The 22,892-nt window shown below is 41.4% G+C and overlaps 1 protein-coding gene across 2 annotated transcripts in view; it reads left to right on the plus strand.

Moving 5' to 3' along the window:
* Positions 1–6,252: 6,252 nt before the first annotated feature.
* KLHL7 (kelch like family member 7) overlaps positions 6,253–22,892 on the plus strand; it is a 62,373-nt gene continuing 45,733 nt past the window's right edge. Inside the window, exon 1 of one of the 2 annotated variants that reach the window (XM_037509064.1) lies at positions 6,253–6,608. In XM_037509064.1, coding sequence (XP_037364961.1) covers positions 6,489–6,608 — 120 coding nt within the window. In that variant the 5' untranslated portion in view covers positions 6,253–6,488. Of the gene's footprint in view, positions 6,609–19,663; positions 19,751–22,892 lie in introns of those variants that run through there. The other variant, XM_037509073.2, reaches the window with a different exon arrangement.

Below are 22,892 nucleotides of genomic sequence, written 5' to 3' on the forward strand. Positions count from 1 at the left end.
TGCTGTCGAGCCCCTCTATTGTATCTTTTAGTCCAGCTTCTATTCATAGTTGTTGTTTTTTTAAAAAAAATTTATTTATTTATACAAGCACTGGGTACAGTCAGAAGCACAGAAGGGTGAGAGGATTCACCAGAGCCAGAGAGGGGAACAGAACAGGCAGACTGACAAAATACACTGCTGAGGGGAGCAGCGGGCGCAGCAGGAGAGGTCTGTCATGCCATGTGGGACCCTCGCCGGGGGCCGGGGATTATACCTGCACTGCAGACGCTGCAGGCAGCTTCGTAGTCCAGCGCTCAACTGCTGCACCACCCAGGGGAGGCCCTGGTTCTTTTTTTTAATCATGAAAATGTGTTGGATTTTTTTCAGACATCTTTTCTGCATCTATGACAGTGATGTCATTTTTGTTCTTTATTCTACTACTGTGGCATACTACATTGATTTTTATGTTAAACTTTTGTGGGGGATAGGATATCCTGAACAAACTCAGGTTTTATGGACTCCACCCCCATCCTAGGCCAAAGAGATCCAAGGCACCAAGGACTGCAAATCCCATACTGTCATCACCACCGCAGGGAGGATTACTGGGAACTAAGGGTGGAGTTAAGCAGCCAGGCTTGGTATATAACCAGACATGTGGGCCTTGGGGGTGGTTGGTTTTTTGTCAGCCTTCAGTGTTCTATGGGGTCTCAGTTCAGCGGAACTGGTATGTTGCATTCACCAATCTATATCTCTCTATTTCTCCCCGGGTTATTCCTCTTTTCATTTCCCCTTTTTGTAAATAAACCATCTGTGTGCGCCTTCAGTTGAGTCTTTAAAGTCCTTTTTAAGCACATGGGTAAGGACCCACACTAAGTTAAACCCATTTCACATTTTCACATTGGGGTTGCCCTATAACAAAAGCAACATTGCTTTCCTGGGATAAAACTCACTTGGTCATGGTCTATCACCAGCTAATGATTGAATGGAGATTTCCTCAAATATCTTAGATCACTCATTCTCCCACTCTCTGCTAAGAACATTTATGAATATGTTGGGTATACCTTAATATTCCAGCAAACAACTTACAACTCTGACACACATTCCACCTGCACAGAGCCTCAAAAAGTCAGAAATGAGAGTTTAAGGACTTCTCAGGTTTTTCCTGGCTATGCACATAGCCTAGGGTATACACATAGCCTTCTAGATTACAGAGAATGTGGTGCCATTTCAAAGCTTCCTTTGGCCATCTCATTACCGAATTTTTCCATCTAAGTATTTGGGTTAGCCTTATGCTAGTCCAAACTTGCAGTGCTGCTTCAGACAGCTGCAATATTTAAAAATTGTGACTTACTGGGTTTTGTCAAATGCCCAGTTGTCAGGTCTGTTTGCCCAGAGCAAGCTCTGAGTCAGGTCAAATAACATGTCCTGAGAATGGAGCTTTTCCATAAGCTGCCAGACAGGTCAAATGGTGAATATTCTCTGGGGATGGGGCTTTTAGGAAATTCTTAACCTGTTCTGCCTCCTTCAGGAGCTGCTAGGGTGGTGATTTTCCCAGCTACAATAGTTGTGACAATGTTGATTTTAAAGCTGCACAGAGTTGGGTGGAGAGAGACGGTGTTACAGAGTAGGGAGAGGGGCACCCCAGAACCTCCAAACCTGCCTGCTCTAAATAGGTTCTGCTATCCACTGCATTAAGACAAAACATACAAGACTTTTAATAGAAAGGAACTTTAATACAATTAGTGTGCAAAACAGACAAGACAAAGAATATAGTTTCCAAATCTAGAACCCAAAGTTACCCATCCCTCATAGGTAAAAGTCCAGCCAAACAGGATTAGCCCAAAGCAAGGCCCAAAAGCCTGCCACAAATCTAAAGCATCTTCTGACGGGGACCCATAGACAAGTCTGGAAGGAAAAAACAAAATCAAAATCAAGATAAAAGCTGCCATTGGTAAAAGCTGCTAGTGTGACAATTAAACCTCGCTCTCTACCTCTCTGAGTGCCATCTGATTTCTCTGGGAAATTGGCGTAACACTATTTGTTGGGTTTGGTTTTCACTTTTGTTTTTGTGTTTTATTGCATGCTCTTATACCACAGTGTTTTGGGCCACTTAATAAAAGAAAATTGTCCTCATTTCTAATTTCATTAGGAATAAATTGTTCAATTATCAGAAACCACCTCTAAAATCTCAAATTGTTAACTATCTAAAATAGAAACACATCTGAGAAACCCTGGATTAAAAGTAAAAATATTAAGTGCACAAAAGTATGTGAGTCTTATCCTTTTGTAAAAATGGAGGCTCTGTGCCACTTGCTCTTTCATCTGTGTTATATAGTTTGTCCTCATGAAGAGAAAGCATAATGTTTCAATTATGTAACTAATTTTACCTAAAACATGTTGCTGCATATTCCTATCTAGACCTAGGTGGGAAATTAAGGGAATACATGGAAAGTTTTCAGAATGTAAAATAATGAACAATTTCAAATAATTCTGTAATTAGAAGTGTTACAGGGTAGGGAGAGAGGCACCCAAAACCCCCAAACCTGCCCATCCTAAATAGGTTTTGCCACCCACCACATTATGACAAAACATACTCCAGTATGCAAGATCATTAATGGAAAAGAATTTGAATACAATTAGTGTGCAACAAAGAAAAGAGGAAGAATAAAGTTTCCTATTTAAGCACCCAAAGTTACCCAGCCCCTCATGGGTTAATGTCCAGCCAAACAGGTGAGACAGGGCAAGCTAGGGTTATTAGGCAGTTTTAGGGACAGTGCAGGAGGGGACCTCTGAAGAATTTAGGGAGGCTTCAGAGATAAGGACAACCAAAGAAATATAACCAATTCCATTAGGAAAAACAAACATGCCAGGACCAAGGACAACATTGTTAATGCTGGTCCTGGTTTCCTTCAGGTGATAAAGGGAGGCGGAGATTGGAGAAATGGAGAGTGGTTTAATTTATGGTCACATTAGAAGGGCAGCTGTTTAACTTCAATGCAGGGATGCCCATCCAGAAGACTGGGCCATAAATTTAAAGATACAACAAATGGGGAAAGAGAAAGCTGTTAGATAAGGAATGTGAAGATCCGGCACTCAGTAGCAAATTAAGTGAGACAGACGAGAACTGACCAATCACAAAGAGACTGGTGAAGTTTTAGAATAATGAGGGAAAAAAAGGTATATATTCCCTGAAACACAACTCCACTTTGGCTTCCTTGCTCCTCCCAGGCCTGGTTCCCTGGCCTGGGAGTCCCACTTTATTTCTGTTCTTTTTCTCCTCAATAAACTTTTTCTTTTTCTAAACAAACTGCCTCTTCTCGCTTGCTTGCCTGAGCGTCTGCGAAGTTCCTGCTGAGGCTTCGTGAGACACCAACCCGTGGGGGTCTAGTGGCTGGGGCTCAGCGCTGCCCTGCAGCCTGGAATCCGTTCCTGGCTGGGAGACTAGGCCTGACAATTCCGGTATCACAGGGTTGGCCCAAAGCAGGGCCAGTGAGGCCCAAAAGCCTGCCGCAAGTCTAAGGCAACTCCTGGTGGAGAAAGGGCAAATGGGGCCCAGCATGTCTGGGACAGATGGAGCAAAATCAAGATAAAAGCTGCCATTGTTAACCTCTCCATGGTTCTCTCACCCACATCTGTTTCAACCAGTCCAGGATCAAGAAGCAAGTGCAGCTTCTTCACGTGTCTCTCTGCTACGTGTGCTTTGTCAGGTCTCCTATCTCTCTCCATCCTTCTGTAATAGGGTGGTCCCAGGAAAGGGGGAGGTTCCCTGCCCCACCCAAGGGAGGGTGGAGCTGAGCAGGAGGAGGAGAAGGAGAAGAAGAGACTGAGGAAGAAAAGAAGCAGGATGGAGCCAGGAGACCTGGAGGAGGCGCGTGGAGCCTAGAGACACGTAAAGAAACTGCGCTTGTCTTTTGGTCGTGGACTGGGTGACACAGATGTGGGTGAGACCCGTGGGGAGGTGACAATGGCAGCTTTTATCTTAATGTTGATTTTGCTCTTTTCCTTCTGGGGTTGTCTGATTGTTTCTGACCCTTTGCTGTGGGTTCCCACTGGAAGGTGCTTTAGACTCATGGCAGGCTTTGGGGCCTTGCTCTGGGCCAATCCCATTTGGACGGACTTTTACCCACGAGGGGACGGGTAACTTTGGGTGCTTCACTTAGAAACTAGACTCTTTGCCTTACCTGTATTGTTTCCTAGTTTTATTAAAGTTCCTTCCCATTAAAGTCTCCTATGTTTTGTGTTGATGCGGCGGATGGCAGAACCCATTTAGAATAGGCAGGTTTGTGGGGTTTGGGCTGCCCCTCTCCCTGTCCTATAACACTTCCTCCTTCCTTCTCCAGTCTCCGCTCCAGCTTCTTTTCTTCCCTGCTCAGCTACATACTCTCTTGGGTCCGGGTGGGAATCCAAAACTTTCCCTTTTCCTGGGACCACCCGGTTACAAAAGATTAAATTATGTAGTTACAAAAAGTATTTTTGTGAGTTCTGTGTTTGAGTTTCACATTCCTGTAGCACCTTTGGTGAAGCCTAAGTGAAAATTTCTGGAGTTGACACCTGATCTTACTTGCAAACATTAGGATTAAATCAGCCCAAATAGGTAGGTATTGCACATCAGGAAACACTAACGAGAATTGTGTTCTTGCTTTAATAATCTCAAGCAAATAAATCTTGTCGATTTGAGAGAGGTGTTGGGTTCAGAGAAGAGGGTTATTGTGTTGCCTCTGAAAAAAGTTTTACCAGAGCTCCCCTTTCAGCAACACATGACAAGTTTCTCCAGGAAGCTGAGACATTTAGTTATATCCAAAAGGGCTGGCTTATTATATAAAAAAGGAAAAGGAAAGAAAAGGATGCTTGCACAGACACAAGTGGGCAGAACGTACTGCCTCTGAAAAGGACAGGTTTGTTAAGAAATGCCTACATAGACAAGGGCAGGCAGTCTTAGGAGGAAAGCTGTTGCTCCAGTTTTGCAAAAGGAAAAGATTGGTGAAAAGAAACACGTACAAAGTCACAGGCAGGCAGGAGAGCGGCATTTTGCCAGTACAGAAATTGCATTAATATACAGTTCTTTGGGGGAGGGGTTAATTCCTTTGTGGAATTGTTATCTATCCTTAAATTACATATGGGTGTGACTAGGTTGATTTGTAAGGATTGATGATTCTCTACAATGGCCCTCAATCTCCATAGCCCCACCTCTGCTCTGCTTCCTCTGGATACTTTCTATAGCAGTTGATACTTGCTATCCAGTTGATGCCTAAGGGTTTTTCATTTCTATAGCTGACTTGATGACTATGTTAATCATTTCTACCCTGCCGGGTAAGTAAAGTATCAGGCTTTTCTGCCCTCCCACCATTAGGATTGATGATGGATCCCTGCAGTCCTTGATTGCATGCCTGATGGAGGGCACCTAAAGTAAGGTGTGGGCATACATGGGTGGGTGCACCTAGGCTGAAAGACTGGGCTTATAGGGGCGGCATCACGGGGACACCGGCAGAGATATCAGAACAAGAGAGAGAGCAAGGCCACGAGAGAACGCCTAAGAGCCAAGACAGAATGAAGATTAGCTGCGGGCTGGGAGGCCTGCCAGCCTCCCACCAACACTCCCCTCCCCCCACCCCCTCTGCGTACCTGATAAATCCCAGTAAAAGCCTGCAAACGCTACCGGGGGCTCCAGGACTCCTCCTTTACCCCGTCTGCCCGAACATAGAGATCCTGCCCTATGGCCCTCCTGCCTCTACATACCCCCACCTCCAGTTGCTGGCCTGACTCCTTCATCCTAAATTTTCTACTCAGCCTCCATCACTTCATGTAATGAGCTTGTAACTTGCAGAAGTGACATTCTTTCATCAGTCACTCGCACTGAAGTGGCACCTGTTTCCTTGTGTTATTCATAACACCCATGAAACCCTGCCAACAATTAAGAGTTTACACTGTTTCAGGCTCTGATAGTGCAGACAGAACACCAATTCTGTTTTTAAGGATATAGCTTTAATGAAAAACACTTTAATATGTTCTACTGCCCAATTATCCAAAAGAGATAATTTCACCAAGTGATCTAAGTTTAGAAAATGTGCCTTTGGCAAAGAGAAGGGAGCCCACAACCTTGAACCAGCTGAGCAAAACTAAGCCACCGCTGGGCAACTTCACAGGCAAGACCCCAGGACCCAGTCTTGCTGCTGGGAGCGGCGCTCCGCAGTGACGCCTAAGCTCCGCCCCCCACCCCGCCACAACGGCCACGCCCCCTTGAGCGGAGTGCGCATGCTCTTCTGTGGGGCTGTGATTTGGAGAGGGCGCCGGCGAGCCCGCGACGTCCCCTTCCTGCGAGCTCCTGAGGGGACTGACAGGCCTTGTCCTTCGGCAGTGGTGGCACCGCCGCCGCTGACCCGCCTTGGGAATAGGCGCCGCAGCTTCAGTCCCGGCCGTAGCATTTGGTAAACAGAAGCCCCACAGTGCCCGGAGCTTGCAATCCCTCGCCAGCCCCGGCGAGCCCCGGGCGTGAAGGGAGCTGACGGAGGATGGCAGCCTCCGGGGTGGAGAAGAACAGCAAGAAGAAGACCGAGAAGAAACTTGCTGCTCGCGAAGAAGCTAAATTGTTGGCAGGTTTCATGGGCGTTATGAATAACATGCGGAAACAGGTACCACCTCTGTGGGGGTGCCCGAAGGCAGGGAGTTGGGGGGGGGGGTCCAGGACTCTGGCCTCTCGCTGCCTGGGCGGAAACCGGCACCCCGAGGATGGAGACCAGACCCTCTTCTCCGCTGTACTTGTCCTTCCTTCCATTTTCGCGCGCAAGCGAAGCTGCTGGTAGTAGAGAGTCGCGTTAGACAGTTCTGAACCCCCAGAGTGGCCTCGTCTGCAGATGCTGGTGCTCCTGAGTCACACTCCTGAGGTATTCCTCAAGCATTCGGCGCTGGAGATAGGTTGTGTAACAGCTTTGCCCTAGTTATCTCTTTGTAAGACGAGGATCCCCCCACTGGCGAGCCGTTTTAAGGTGTCGTGAGAGTTGTGCGAAGAAGCCTATTGGCACAATTCTCCCCGAAACCCCCAAAGAGGGGTTGCTGGCCTGAAATCTTAAATGAGGGTCCCCACCCCATCTTTCTTACCCAGGTGGAGCTAGTTGTAGACTAATCTTCCTGGACTTGTTAATTTAGAGCAAAACAGTCAACAGTAAATACCGTGAGGCTTTTAAGGGCATTATGCGCCCCTGTTATTAAGAGGAGCTCTTTGTTCTTTGATATGTGTGGCGCATTAAATGAAAGTCTTCGGCACGTCAGCGAAAGGTGGGTTATGAAGAAATTTTAACGCGAAAGAATAAGGGAGAGGTTTGTTGGTTTGTTGTTGTTTTAATTCCATAACATGCCAACAAACAGAAATCACTGGGTTACTTATTGATTGTGTAAGCTTTCTAGAAAATATTCATCTAAGGCGATTTGTGGCAATATTTTGGTTTTGTCACCGATCCTGTGGGACAAAATCAGGATGTGAACTGCAGAACCTATTTTGCTAATCTAGTGGTTCTGACCAGAATATGAACAGTGTAGGAATTTGAGATTTTTATGAAGATGTTAATTTCTGGTTTCTTTAAGCAAACTGATTGCCTTTTGTTCTTCATCTCCTGGCATGGTGCGTGGATGCAGTAAATAATGCGTGGAAGTATCTTTAAATCTTTTCTGGCCTTTGTGTTCAAGTTGCTGTGACTGTCTGGATTCACTGTTTTATGTAACTTTCCTGTATCTATTTTAATGTAGACATTCATACTCCTTTTTATATTTACACCACCACTGACTTCAACTTACTGGTGCATTTAACTACAGTCATCTTGTAAAACAGAGTAGAACACAGTTTAGCAGTGCTCAGATTTGTTTCCAACAAGCCTCCCATTTTCCCAAATTGGGAGTATAACATGGATCATAACATTGCAAATCTTTGCCTATTCCTTACACAGAACACACCTGGGTTGCAGCAATTTACATGAGGAAGATGGTCTGAGATTGTGTTGGGCTCCAAGGAGTTAAAAATTGATTTATTTGGCAAAGAACATTTTAATAAATAAATGCCTTAAGAGTGAAAAATAAATAAAAATAAAGTGGATTCATAGCCACTTCTTAATCTTAGCTTGAGATTATATTTACATCTAATTTATTTACTGTTAAAACAGATACAATTACTGAAAAGTCAAGATTCTGTTACTGAGTTAGATAGGAAGCACGGATGTTTGGTGAGCAACCAGGGATCTCTTCCACAATGGTTCACTGATCTTAATCTGCCACATTTCCTTTTGTCACTGGCTTTGCATGTTATTCAAAGCATTCTCCAAAGTGCTTTTACAAATATTATGGAAACCTGCATCTTTTGCAAGATGAGCAGTTTTGTTTTGCAGTTGTTTTACATTATATTGTATTATTCGTGAGGAGACTTCGTATGACTGAAAAGGGCTGTTGACAGAAATTGGCAGAAATAGAAGTTGGTCTGAACCAGAGGAGGAATGTTTGAGTGAGAACCAATTTTATGAGTGTTCTTGTTCTTTAGTAAATATTTCTGTGTTATGACTGTTTTTGCTTTCTTATGACCTTATTTCTTTGACGTTCAAAATACACAGTGTTTGAATGACAAAAACCCTTCTATACACACTAAGAAGTATTCCTTTTTTTTTAAAAAAGATTTATTTATTTATGCATACAAGAGCTGGGGTACAGGCCAGAGATGCAGGGGGGTGAGAGGATTCACCAGAGACAGAGTGGGAAACAGAACAGGCAGACGGACTGTTATACGCTGCTGAGGGGAACAGCAGGCAAGACAGGAGAGGTCTGCCTTGCCCTGTGGGTTGCTCCCTGGCCAGGGATCAAACTCGTGCTGCAGAGGCTGCAGAGGCTGCAGAGGCTGCAGATTGCTTCACAGTGCAGTGCTTAACCCCTTGTGCCACCACAGAGGCCCAGAAGTATTCCTATAAGAATTTGAGAACACTGAAATTAGAATACCTGTATTCCTGATCCAGCTCTACCATTAATTAGTTTTGTGATCATCAGTTATGTCATCTCTTGCTACTAGGTATAAGATTGCCAACCCTACAGCATTGTAGCTAATCCTACACTTAGTAGTGAAAGGGGGTTCTGCAGCGCCAGGAGCCTCAGCTTCACATGAAGCCATTCAATCATTTCTAGCCTCTTGTTTTTAAATAAACTTAATGATGAAGTATAGTGTTCATGTGTAGCTCAATGAATTACAAAGTAAATACACTAGTGAGAAGATAAAACATGAGTACACCAGAAGTACTCCCCCCTTATGCTCTTTTCATTCATGACTCCCTCAAAGATAACCATTATTTGAATTTCTGTTGCTGGCGATTTGTTTTACCTGTCCTTAAACTTAGATAAATGGATCAGAGTATGTACTCTTGTGTTTTGGATTCTTAAAAGCAACATCATTTGTGAGATTCATCTATGTGTGTGTAGCTCTAGTTCATCTCATTATATAAAGAATTCCACTGTATGTATATACCACAATGTATATTCTATCATTATGGACATTTAGGTTATTTCCCATTTTGGACGACTTAGTATTACTTTGACTGTTTTGTACGTGTCTTTTGACATGCACAAGCATGGAATTCTAAGATTGGAGTTATTGAGTCATGGGTTATGCTACATTTAGCTTTAATAAATATTGTCATGCAGTTTTCTGTAGTTGTACCAGTTTACTTTGCCCAACTGTGTATGACAGAGGCATTTGCTCTTCATTCTTGTTAATACTTTGTATTGTCAGCCTTTATAATTCTATCCATTTTAAGGGGTATATAGTAGCATCTTATTTAATTAGGTTGAGCACCCTTTTATTCATTTCCCTTTTTGTTTGTGTTTTTGTTACTTGTAACATTATAAAGCCTCAGGCAGGCTTGAGTATAATCACCACTGTGCAGTTATTGATACTGTGTTAATGTAATTCAGGGACCAGCTTGAGGGATAGGCTTTGAGACTTTTATGAGTATCACAACAGTTTAAAATTTCTCATGGTAAATGAATTAAGCTTTTAAATTTCAGTTATGCTTTATGTTAAAACCCTTATTAAAAGTATGTTTAAGAGCCACAAAACTGATATGAGGATTGTGTGCCGGGGAGTCAACTGTGTTCACTACCTAAAATGATGTGGCACCACTCCAGGACTGTTAATTACTACATGTCATAATTCTTAGGGTCTTTTTAATAATCTAAACTTTCTGTATTTAATCCTCAATACTAGAAACACTTCTTGAGCACTTATTCTAGAAACACTTCTTGAGCACTTTACCATTCTGCAAAGTGTTTTTACATGCTTTATTCTCATAGCAACTCCCATTGATAATCTTCTCTCTTCTCTTTTTGTCTATCCATCTTTTGAGGTACCATCTCTTTTTCACTCTTCCCTGTCTTCCCAATGTTTTATTGATCCTCTGTCCTTTTTTCATATCCATCTGTCAAAAAACATTAATTACTGTTTGTTTACCTTCTTTGGACAAGGCTGTTGAGCATAGCTGAAGAATAGTCCATTGTCGGGCAACCTTCTGCTTGGTAAACTTTAACATTGACTGAGCTGTCAAGTACTGGCAAGCAATCCTATTTCCATTTATTCTTAACCATTTTCATCTAACCTGAGTCCCTTCTCTGTATCCTCACTCTCAGCACATGGTCCCTTTTTTGACATCCAAATAAATGTGTTATTAGTTTGAAAGTATTTAGCTTCTAACTTTCCATCACCAAACCTACAAACTTACCTTGACACTCCATTTTTCTCTTAATTTTGCTACCAAAGGAGAAACTGCCTCTTTTTTTAAGGCCAATAATTCCACCTGGGCAAAATTTCACTCCCCCCAGCATCAGTTAATCTTGTCAGAAAAGTTATACTGTTGTTTAGTCCATCTCTGTTGAACATCTCTGCAGGTTTATAGCCATCATTAAGCATGTTTTAACCAGCATTTATATGAACCAACAAACTAAATACCCATTCTTAGACTCAACATTTACTTGTATAAAATGCTGCTTCCCCTTAGTAAAACCAAAAGGTAGGTCGGTTCACTACGTAGCTTGGCTCACTATTTCCCTATCTCAATTTGGCTTTCAAATTCACCCATTCAGAGGAGTACTTACTGAGAAGCCCTATATGGCATTTTGCTAGATTCTGGGGTTGCATTTGGTGAGCAAAACCCAGCAGTCCCTGTCCCTATAAAGTTATAGTAGTAAGGAGAGTGAGACATTAGTCAAGCAATCACACCTTAAAAATGTAAAATGGCAACAGTGGTAGGAATTATTAAGGAGACGAAAATGGTACAAGGAGGGCATATGGATGAGTGATTTGATCATCAGGAAAATTTTCTTAAAGATATAATTGAACTAGGCACTTTTTAGGAAGAACCTCTTAGGTTAGCGGGAACAAAATATGCAGAGGCCTTGAGTCTGATACCTCCTTCCCATAGAATGGGAAATACAAGAGTTTGATTAAAGGCCATGTGACTGAAACACAGTATGTAAGGGGGAGGATGACATATGATGAAACTTGAGGTTGGTAGAGACCTGCCCATGCATAGCCTCATAAATAAAGTTGGGGATTTTGCCTTATTCTGAAACCTTTTTAAGAGAGAGAGTAGGAGAGAGGGAGGGGATGACACTGGGTGGGTATTTTTTTTTTCTTTTGAAAAAAAGTCAGTGGACAATGGAGGAGGGTTATAGATGCTTAAGTGATAGGAGTAGTGTGGTAACTTCACATTTAAGAAGTGTGAACCTATATCCCTAAATCATACACAGTATTGTCAACCAATATTGCCGCAATAAAACAACGATGCAGTTTTTAAAATGTCTACTTTGTATGAATGAGTTAGATCTCAGAGTGTTAGCTGATAGATTAAAGAGGAAGCTCTGGGCCTCCCTGGTGGTGCAAGGGGTTAAGCACCACACTATGAAGCAATCTGCAGTCTCTGCAGCACAAGTTTGATCCTCTGCCAGCCAGGGAGCAACCCACATGGTGGCAACCACATGGTGCAGCAAACCTCTCCTGACTTGCCTGCTGCTCCCCTCAACAGTATACTTTGGTCAGTCTGCCTGTTCTGTTCCCCACTCTGTCTCTGGTGATTCCTCTCCCCCCCCCCCCAATCTCTGGCCTATACCCCAGCTCTTGTATGCATAAATAAATAAATCTTTTATAAACAAACAAACAAACAAACAGGAAGCTCTACAGGAGATTAGTGACTTGGACTAAAGTGGTAGCAACAGTAATAATATCAATGAAGAAAAGATACATTCAAGAAATTAGGAGATAAAATCAATGGGACTTAGTCACAATAACTACCATACATGATTGTGATGACTAAATTAGATAGGCAAATTAACACAAAACAGTACCCGATAATAAATAAATTCATAATAAATGTTGCCATTTTTGTTGTAGTGGTAGTGGTGGTGAATCGGATACTGAGGGATACAAGGTGCCACTTAGAACCTCTAGGGTTCTAGAATGTGGAATAGATGGATGACACTATCCACTAAGAAGAGATACTGGAAAAGTATCAAAGCTTTATAGGAAAGGCTGATAATTTGTATTTGAGATATGCTTAGTTCTTGATGTCCATGAGGCATTGAGGTTTATGATAAGTTGACAGGTTTGCAAAGTTGTGGGTTAGAAGTGTAAACTTGTGAATGATCTGCAGCAAGAAGATAACTTCTTCATTTAAGCTATGGAGACCTGAGTCTAGGATAAAGACTAGGGAATAAACCTTAAAAGATGACCCAAAAAGAAAGGAAAGAATTGGCTGCAAGAGTAGAAAGAAAATGAGACTTTTAAGAAAGAGAAGAATTTGATTCAGTAGGAAGATGGCAACTTTTGAAGCTGATGAGAAGTTAGAGTAAGATTAGAACTAACAATGTCTATAGTTTGTAGTAATACAGAGGAGCTTATTGACTGTGTTGAGAGTTGTTTGATGGGAAGACAGAGATGGAAGCCAAATTAGCATCAGTGGAAGCAGGATATGAGAAAATTGAGACAGCTGTTTTGAGAAATCTTCCCCTGAAGATAGTGAGGCAGTCAAATGGTTGTTTGGTTTTATTTGTTGAGGTGGGAGAGATACAGTATGTTTAAAAGCTAGTGGGAGGAATTCATTTGAAATGTAGAGATTGAAAATATATGTACAGAATATATAATTGATAGATGATTCCTGAGATGAGATCCAAATAAAGATGATTAACTGCCTATCGGAGGAGGAAAGTTCCTCCTTCATAAGAATAGAAGGAGGAAAGAGTACATAGGTAGGCAGCTATGTAGGTAGGTGTGTTTGGAACCAGAAGGAAGAAAACTGTATCCAGAGGATCTTATTTCTTTGAAAAGTAGTTGAGATTATCTGCTAAAATGAAGGAGGAAGATGATAAAGCTGGAGGTTGAAGGAGTCTTTGTGAAGAACAGAAGTGGTATGATGACTGGCAGTGCTTTTTTTCTTTTTTTTTTTAGATTGTCATGAATTTATAATGAATATTGGTCCCTTACCTGACCTTCAAAGCCCTGTCTGCTCTGATTCCAACTTCTTCTATCAGGTCTTACTTCATCTTTCTCTTGGCCATTTTACTCCATGCACTTTTCTTCTATTCAGAGCCTAAAATGTTGTGCCAGTGTCTTTAACTCTTCTTCAACTCATGATTTAGTTTTTACCTTAAATGGCACATCCTCCCTGCATATCCTATGTTATGTCAAGGCCTTAGGTTATATGTACTCTTGACAACGCTCTATTCCTTTCCCTCCTGTTTTTATCATCTTATGAAGGTGGTAATCACTCTTTAAGGTTTCTTTGCTAGTATCTGCTAAAATCTTTGAGGGAGAGACTGTCTGTCTCATTCAGTGCTGTTTTGCAAACATCCACCACACAAGTACTCAAAATACTATTTTTTCTTTTTTTTAAAGATTCATTTATTTATTTATGCATACAAGAGCTGGGGTACAGGCCAGAGATGCAGGGGATGAGAGGATTCACCAGAGACAGAGTGGGGAACAGAACAGGCAGACTGTCTGAAATGCACTGGTGAGGGGAGCAGCAGGTGAGACTGAAGAGGTCTACTTCGCCATATGGGTTTCTCCCTGGCCGGCTGGGGATCGAACTCATGCTGCAGAGACTGGGGACTGCTTCATAGTGTGGTGCTTAACCCCTTGCACCACCAGGGAGGCCCAAGTACTCAAAATACTTAATAGTTGATGTCATGGTATTGTTGATAACATTTAGAGGATGAAGGCAGAGAAAGAAGAAAAGTGGACAGGCTGAAACTCTAGAGAGCAGTAGCGTTTTAAAGGACAGGAAGAAAAGTGTATTGGCAATAAGGAATGGGAGGAAGAAAGCAGGGAATAATGTCACTGAAACCAAGATTTAAGAATATCAGATGTTACAGAGAGGTCAAAAGATTAAATGGCCACTGGGTTTGAAAACTGGTGATTTTAGCAAGTGAAGTTTTAATGAAATGGTGGGAGGGAAAAAAAAGTTTTAGAAGACAAATAAGGGACAGTAGGGTTAGTACATGGAGAAGCACCTACCTCCTATTGGTCCAGGCTTTGCAGGATAGCGTTTATGTTCTGTCCTTAAATTTCAGAAGTATCTAGTGCATACTGCCATTATTACAGTATGTTGCATACTGAATAAATGAGTACAGAGCACATCTTTAGGAAGACATTGCACTAAAATTTCCTGTTTCTGAGAAGAGAGACGAGATTTGGGAGGTAACAGAAACAGGACAATATCAGAGGCCACCATAGCCTTTCCCAGGACAGCGCCTTCATTGCACCTCAGCTCTGACTACTCCCAATCTGCTCCTCTTTCATAATGTCAAATCTTGGGGAGAGAGGATCAAATGGACCTAGTTTTGCTTGACTCATTGTATATGGTAAGGAAAATAGGGTCATGTAGCACAAACATGATCTTGAAAGGACCTGTTCTGTGTATTGAGGCCATTATTCCCTAGGAAAGGGGAATTTAATTCAGGTAGCAACTCAAGTTAGCATCTACCACAAAGACTCATATCCGTGAAATAGATGGTATATTATGTATTTTAGTACGTAATAATGCAAGCATATAATTTAATTACATTCAGTTGAGCTGTCAAAAATGTGGTTGATAAAAGTAATAGTTAAGAATATGCCATCTTGGGGCCTCCCTGGTGGCGCAAGGGGTTAAGACGCAACCTGTGAAGCTATCCGCAGCCACTGCAGCATGAGTTTGATCCCAGGCCTGGGAGGTACCCACATGGTGCAGCAGACCTCTCCTGACTCACCCGCTGCTCCCCTCAGCAGTGTATTTCAGTTGATCTGCCTGTTCTGCTCCCCATTCTGTATCTGGTGAATCCTCTCACCCCCCACACCTCTGGCCTATACCCCAGTTCTTGTATGCATAAATAAATAAATCTTAAAAAAATAGAATATGCCATCTATGCTCATTATCATAAATTTTGTGCTTAAATTACTGGAAAATTGTGAGTCAAGATTAATTGAGTTCTTTCTTACACGTTCTTTCAGAATTACTTAAATACTGGGAGAGTCAAAAGTTACACACATTTTCAACTGTGTGTTGGAGGAGTCAGCACCACTAACCCCTGTGTTCAAAAGCCAACTATACAATTTAAATTGAATCACAAACTATTATTTTACTGTAAGCTTTTATTATAAAAAATATTTAAAAATATTTTGTGTCTTCTGTAAAACTTTGAGTAATGTTTAGCCTTTCATTACTTTGGGAAACAGCATGCTATGATGGAAGTAACTTGGACATTGGAATCAACAGATCTGGATTTGAATCCTGTTTTTTTTTTGTTTGTTTGTTTTATTTGGCCAACTTATCAAAAGTTCTTTATTTGATTAGGTGACCTGATCCATTATTCCTAGATATTTTGAGCCTTTGGTCTTACTTGTATAGGTTACTTTAGTCTTTCATTAACACTAACCACTAGATCTGGCAGTACTAGTGTTGGGCCTCAGACCTGATTATATGCTACTTTACAGCTGTTGAGCTAGTCTGCTTTGGGATGCTGGCAGCAGACTCTGAAGTCATAGACAGACTTGATTACTCACAGCACAGCTTCATTAATGTCAACATGCAGGGGTCAGTTTCCTTGTCCCACAAGTGCTATTTGAGGAACATGTTTATATACACAGCAGGTTTTTGTTAACGCTGAGAAATGAACACTGAACTTAAGGAATCTGCCATTTCTTAACAAGAATAAGCAAGACTGCTCTTTGTATTGAAAAGAAGACATAAGTTCTCTTAAGGTTATTTGCTACCCACACAATCCTGAGGCATGGCAACCAGGGCAGTAAGTGGCAGGGCTTGCATTCTTGGCATTTCCAAGAAGATATGTAAGAACTCAGGGAACCCATGCAGGGCTGTTGCTCCACCCAAAGGGAATCTCCTGAGTTGTAGCCACCTTCTGCCTCCTGGAGAAGAACAGCTTTTTTCCTGATGGTCAGGGTCAGGCATCTAGCCAAATGTACTTACCAGTGGCATGAGGAGACCAAAATGGTCAGGCCACAGTCTTCTAATTCTGTGAAAACCTTACTATGTCACTTGTTTGAACTGTTCTTCTCTTTGGTCCCCAGATTTCTAAACCTACAGACCCCAGAACCCATTTCCAGAAAGACTAGTTGCTGAGATCAGAAACTTAATTTTTGTAACCTACTCATTAAGTGTAGCAGGGATGGGAGCCTCTTGCTCCTTTGGTTGCCAGACTAATTCTGGCTGCCTAGTAAACCATTTTATCTATATAAATTACATGAAATCAGATAATTTAAACATTGATTCTGCTGCTTAAAGAGAAAGTTTGAAAACCACTGATACAAGGCTTTCTCTGAAAGAAGAAAGCTCTCTTTTTTATCATGGATTCTATGAGTTGGATTTGAGCCCAGCCATCTTTTCCTTTCCCTTACAGGACAAATATGCAGATTCTAAGATTTAGATTATTGGGATATGCAGGGATTTGTAGAAAAGCCTACATGGGTTTCTGAAACAAATTTTCCGTTTTCCAACTTTGTTTTACTAGAGAAGCACTGCAGATGGGGGATTATAAGTACTTGCCCACCTGTCAGTAGTGTGTTTTATTATTTCACTTAGCTATTGATCCTTACATAAACCTGCTAAATTGAGAATCTCAGAGGACTGAATCATAGAATTCACACACCAAAGCCCTACCCCAACTCCCAACAGAAATTAGATGAACCACGTAGGTGTAATTTCTTGTTTCCAAGTCTGTTTTGTCTTTTAGGTTTTCTGATTTCTTGCTGACGCAGGGAGTGCTTTGTTCAATTTTTCTCAGTCAAGGTATCATTCATAGCTCTTCAGATTATCAGCAGTGAACCAAATCGCAGCTTAAAGCACTCCATCTAATTCTTTATTAACAACATGAAATCCCCCAAATTTGAGACTTATTAAGGTCCCACCTTTGTGATCTTCCTGTGAATTAAGATTAAAGGAAATTGCATGTTTCTGCTCTCCCTGGTTAGTTGGTTTATTTGTTTTTACTGATCAGTCTCAGTCAGAAGGCATTTGCTTAAATATTTGGGGAGAGTCAGCGTAGCTTCTTCAGCACTGCAACCTGGGCAGCTTCCTTTGGAATAGACTGTTAGTTTAACACCTGCGAAAGCTTAATTTCTCCAATTTCAAGGTGTTAGTATTCAGTGTGTTATGTTTCAGTATGACATTCTGGTTCCCATATGCCAAAGGGTTCCTAGGACTTTTAAGTTCAGCGCAGCATCAAAAAATACAAACAGGTTTTCCATCTCTGTAATAAACACTACAGATGTTGACACATCAGTAACATCCTAACCCACTTTATTGTTTCCCAAAAACACAGAAACTTCAGTATTGGATGGAACAGTTAGTTTTCAAAGAAAATGTTAGAAAAGGGCCTCCCTGGTGGCGCAGCGGTTGAGTGCCGCACTGTGAAGCTGTCCGCAGCCTCTGCCCTGTGGTTTGATCCCTGCTGGCAATCGAGAATCCTACATGGCGAGCAGACCTCTCCTGTCTCATCCGCTGCTCCCCTCAGCAGTGTATTTCGTCAGTCTGCCTGTTCTGTTCCCCACTCTGTCTCTGGTGAATCCTCTCACCCTCCTGCACATCTGGCCTGTACTCTGGTTCTTGTATCAGGGAAAAAAAAAGAAAAAGAAAATGTTAGAAAAGAAATGCTTGGTTTTTGGTTTCGACAAGTTTCCAGTCTGTCAGATGTCTGTAATTTATACTCTTAAAACTAAACTCATCTGAGGGCCTCCCTGGTAGCGCAATGGGTTAAGACACAACCTACAAAGCTATCCACAGCCACTGCAGCACAAGTTCGATCCCCGGCCAGGGAGCTACCCACAAGTAACAGCAGACCTCTCCTGACTTGCCTGCTGCTCCTCTCAGCAATGTAAATCAGTCAGTCCGTCTGTTCTCACACCCACCCCCCCCCACACCTCTGGACTTTACCCCAGTTCTTGTATGCATAAATAAATCTTTAAAAAAAAAACTAAACTCATCTGAGAGACATCACTTATCAAAAGGCTAATGGGGGAAACTATGTTTACCATATATGGAAGGAATTTCACCCTTGAAAAATGATGCTTCTCTGGCATAGGACACGCTTTTTTTCTCTTGGGCAAATATTAGAAATTTGCCACCGTCCCATCCCAGGACAGGTAGGTTCATTGTCTGTTCTCATAGATGAAAAGATAATTTTGGAGCCTTGAGTACATTTTGACAGGCCTTTAATGCTGAATCGGGACAGACCAGCTTTCTCTCTGTTTCTCTGGGTGTCTCCTTCCTGAGTCTCAGAGGATGTTGTGATTATAGCCCCTGGTGAGACAGGTATCTCCATTTGCATATATGCAGCTCTTTAGCTTTAAGAGAATGCTTACAAAATTTCCTAGATCTTTAGGCTTTGAGTGCTGCATATTTAGTTTACTCCTGAATTCTCCCTCCATTTATCTCTTTGGTCCATATCAGTTTCTTTGAATAAATAGCATTTTTTCCCCTGATCTCATCTTTTAAAAAGCAGTTATACCAAAGTGTATCTCCTTTTCCTTTTAAAGCCATTTGGCCTAAATTACCTTTAAGGAAGAAAATTCACCTTTAAGGAAGAAAAATTTCCTGTATTAAGCTGGGTGTCTTCTTTTGCTTTCTTTCGCTTTACCACTTGCCTTATTGTGATTATATATGTGTTTATTTATTTTTTTTAAGATTTATTTATTTATTTATACAAGCACTGGGTACAGTCAGAAGCGCGGGAGGGTGAGAGAATTCACCAGAGCCAGAGCAGGGAGCAGAGCAGGCAGAAGGATCAAAGTACACTGCTGAGGGGAGCAGCGGGCAGCAGGAGAGGTCTGCGCGCCATGCAGGACCCTCCTCCGCTGGCCAGGAGCAGCCGGGGATCGAACAGGCGCTGCAGAGGCTGCGGGCAGCTTCGCAACCCAGCGCTCAACCTCTGTGCCACCGGGGAGGCCCTATATGTGTGTTTAAATCCAAATGCTTTCTTTCTTTTTCTTTTTCTTTTTTTTTTTCTTTTCCTTTTCTTTTCTGAACAAACATGATTCCTGGAGAGAGCGTTTTCATTTTCTCTTAGCTTCTTATTATGGCTCTTCTAGTACCTCAGTCTAAGAAGATTTATACCCAATTAATAAGGGCTCCATTTCCCTTTATCTTTTCAGTGATTTAAATCCACCACCCAACTGTAGTTGAATCTGCAGTCTACTCAGGGAATTATATCCAGGGCCAACTTGAAATCACGCTGGGAGGTATTGACAAGCTACATAAATCCAAAGGTTAGTCATTCCTCAGTCCTCTCCTTGGGATATCAATGAAGAGTAGACTTTGGGACAGCTGATTGCATGCCTCCTACTAATGCCACTACATGTCATTAAAAGCTAGAACCTCATATAACTCTATGGCGCTTACATGAAACCTAGCTGAATTCTGTAGTCCTGGTTGGCAAATATACATAAAGCGAATCAAGTCTTTCCACCAAGAGATGTCTAGAATGTTTGCCTTCCCATCCAAAGGACTTTACCTGGAAAAGTGCATTAAAACATGAAAGCACTAAAGCAGCACCAAAGTTTTCTCTTTCTGCAACCATCCCTGCTATATCTATGCAATGAGTATCTATGCATATGCTGTATCTATGCATATAAATATGCATATGTTTTGAGCGGCCCTCCACCACTGCTTGTTGTGAACAGTTGAGAGGTAGTCACAGGAGGTGGAAATTAATAGTGATAACAAACTGGAGAAACATGACTTTGACCTGAGCATTTAATTGACTTGCTTTTCTTCCGCTCCAGTCTGAGGCAGAGGGACTGGTTAATGGGAACAGTCTTTTGTCACGGGGGCAAGCCTGCCACGTGAACTGTAATCCACTTTGGGGGCAGACTTTGGAACGAAGAATGAGCCAGGAGGCCTGGATGTAGGTGATCCATGACTTACACCATACTCCTGCCCAACCTGTAGTCAGTTCCACAAGTGGGGAAGAGAGTCCATTGTGAGAGAGAAACCTAAAGTTTTCCCTAAATGAGAAACAATTATCCTAACGTAATTTTTCACTTATTCTATCCCAATATCACTTTTTACAGTTATTCACTGTCTCACCACATTTTTCAAATTAATAGACTTAATTTTTAATAGACTTAAATTTTAATAGACATTTTTTAGTTTTACAGAAAAATTGAGCAGAAAGCACAGTTTCCATTTAACCTCCCCTAACCCTCCACACAGTGTTTCCCCTAGTATTAATATCTTACATTAATATGGTATATTTGTTACAACTCAAGCCAATATTGTTATTACTAACCATAGTTTTACCTTAGGGTTCACTCTGCATTGGTAGTTCTGTGGGCTTGGGAAAATGGACAATGTACATTGTATAAAAATGTGCAGACACAGATAGTTCCACTGCTACAGTGTCATACAAAATAATTTCACTGCCCTAACTCCCTGAACTCTTCCTTTTCACCATATTTTTGGAATATATCTTTGTCATATACCAATTCCCATTTATTGCAGATTCCTCACAATTTCTTAGGTTTCTCCACTTAATTCTTTTGTTGGTGCTATGATTTGTTTTTTTTCCCTCATTTGTGTTTCTTTATGTGTTACTACATATAAGTTGGCTAATTGCCGTTCTCATTTTTGTCTGACTGACCTTTACATTATTCTGCAAGTGTTGGGTTGATTATCTTTCATTTCTTACTGATTTGGCTATTATTTTCAGAAGTGTTGAATAATAGTGACAAGGTTATATGCACATTCTCTTGAATGACATTGTCTTTCCTATTACACCATTAAATGTGATGTTGGTGTGGATTTCTGATAAATGACCTTCAATATACAGAAACATCATTTTATTAGTCAGAAAATAAATTTTTATTTATTTATTTTTAAAGATTTATTTATACAAGAACCAGGGTATAGGCCAGATGTGCGGGAGGGTGAGAGGATTCACCAGAGACAGAACAGGAAACAGAACAGGAAGACTGACGAAATACACTGCTGAGGGGAGCAATAGGCGAGACAGGAGAGGTCTGCCTCACCATATGGGCATCTCTGGGCCAGAGAGGATCGAACCGGCACTGCAGAGGCTGCGGACAGCTTCACAGTGCTGCGTTCAACCGCTTACACCACCAGGGAGGCCCAGAAAATAAATTTTTAATTCTATCAGACAACCATTTATTGATGATTTCTACATTACGTTTTTCTTTCATAACTTGTTGAGATGATTAATGACACCCAACAGAATTATTGCTCTTAAACCCTCCTTGCAATTCCTAATATTTGACTAATACCTTGCTAAGTTCAGTTTGCAAATTTTTGGCAGAGATATAAATACGTCCCTAATAGAAGAAAAAAAGCACAAAGAAAATGTGACCAAAACAGCAACTGGCAGTTACAGAAAAAAATAAGACAGTGAGGAAGCGTAATAATTAGTATAAAAAAATAGGTGGCATATGTAAGATGAAGCCAAAGTTATCAGTAATAAATGTGAAGGGTTAAAATAAACCCTACCAAAAATTATCTTGGATGGTAAGAACTTCAGCCTAAGTTACACAAAAATCTACCATTTATGAGAGACTGGAGATTCAAAAGGTAAATGTTACCTGTACAAACATGTAACAATTCTGGGGAAACATAAAGAAATTACGGGGTTTTAAATTTTTTTCCATGTAGGTGTTTTGGGCCTCCCTGGTAGAGTAGGGGTTAAGTCTCAGCACTGTTATGCTGTCACCTCTATAGTCTGAGTTTGATCCCCTGTCCCTTAGCCTTGTATTTCAGTAGATCGGCTTGTTGTGCTCCCCACTCTGTCTCTGGTAAATCCTCTCACCCCCTGCACCTCTGGCCTACACCCCAGTTCTTGTATGCATAAATGAGTATTAAGTAAATCTAAAAAATAAAAGTAGATTTTTTTTTGTTCTGTAAGTTTCTCTTCTGTTTACTGAGGTCTTATAATCTCTCTTATTCTCTAGTCTATCCATTGTCTGTCTCTTCTCACTTTTTTTTCTGTGGATGCACCTCTTTCCAGATGATTGCTAATAGAAGAGACCTTTCTTTTTAGCTCAGTCCCATCTGTTGTCCAAACCTAGCAAGATATTATAGCATAATCAAATATTTTTATCATTTAGATCCAAAAGATTCTTCCCCTTTATCCACTGCCCACACACTGTAACATGCAGCTGGAGATTACTCTTAGGCTAAGTCTTTACTGTACAAAACCTGATTTGTCTGTCTTCAGTTCCTATAATAAGCTCACTCCACTAAACTCCGTTTTGCCATGAATGCCTTGGAAAGGTTTTTTGCTAAATTTGGTTTAGCTCTTTGTTTTCTGAAACTTCCTATCAGTAGTCACAGATGTGTTCCCGGTGAGAATGCTATGTTCTGATTTGCTTGCTATTCTGTCCATTTTTTTCTTTCCCTCCC

Source organism: Talpa occidentalis, unplaced genomic scaffold (genome assembly GCF_014898055.3).
Source record: "Talpa occidentalis isolate TD23 unplaced genomic scaffold, MPIMG_talOcc4v2.1, whole genome shotgun sequence".
Lineage (NCBI taxonomy): Eukaryota > Metazoa > Chordata > Mammalia > Eulipotyphla > Talpidae > Talpa > Talpa occidentalis.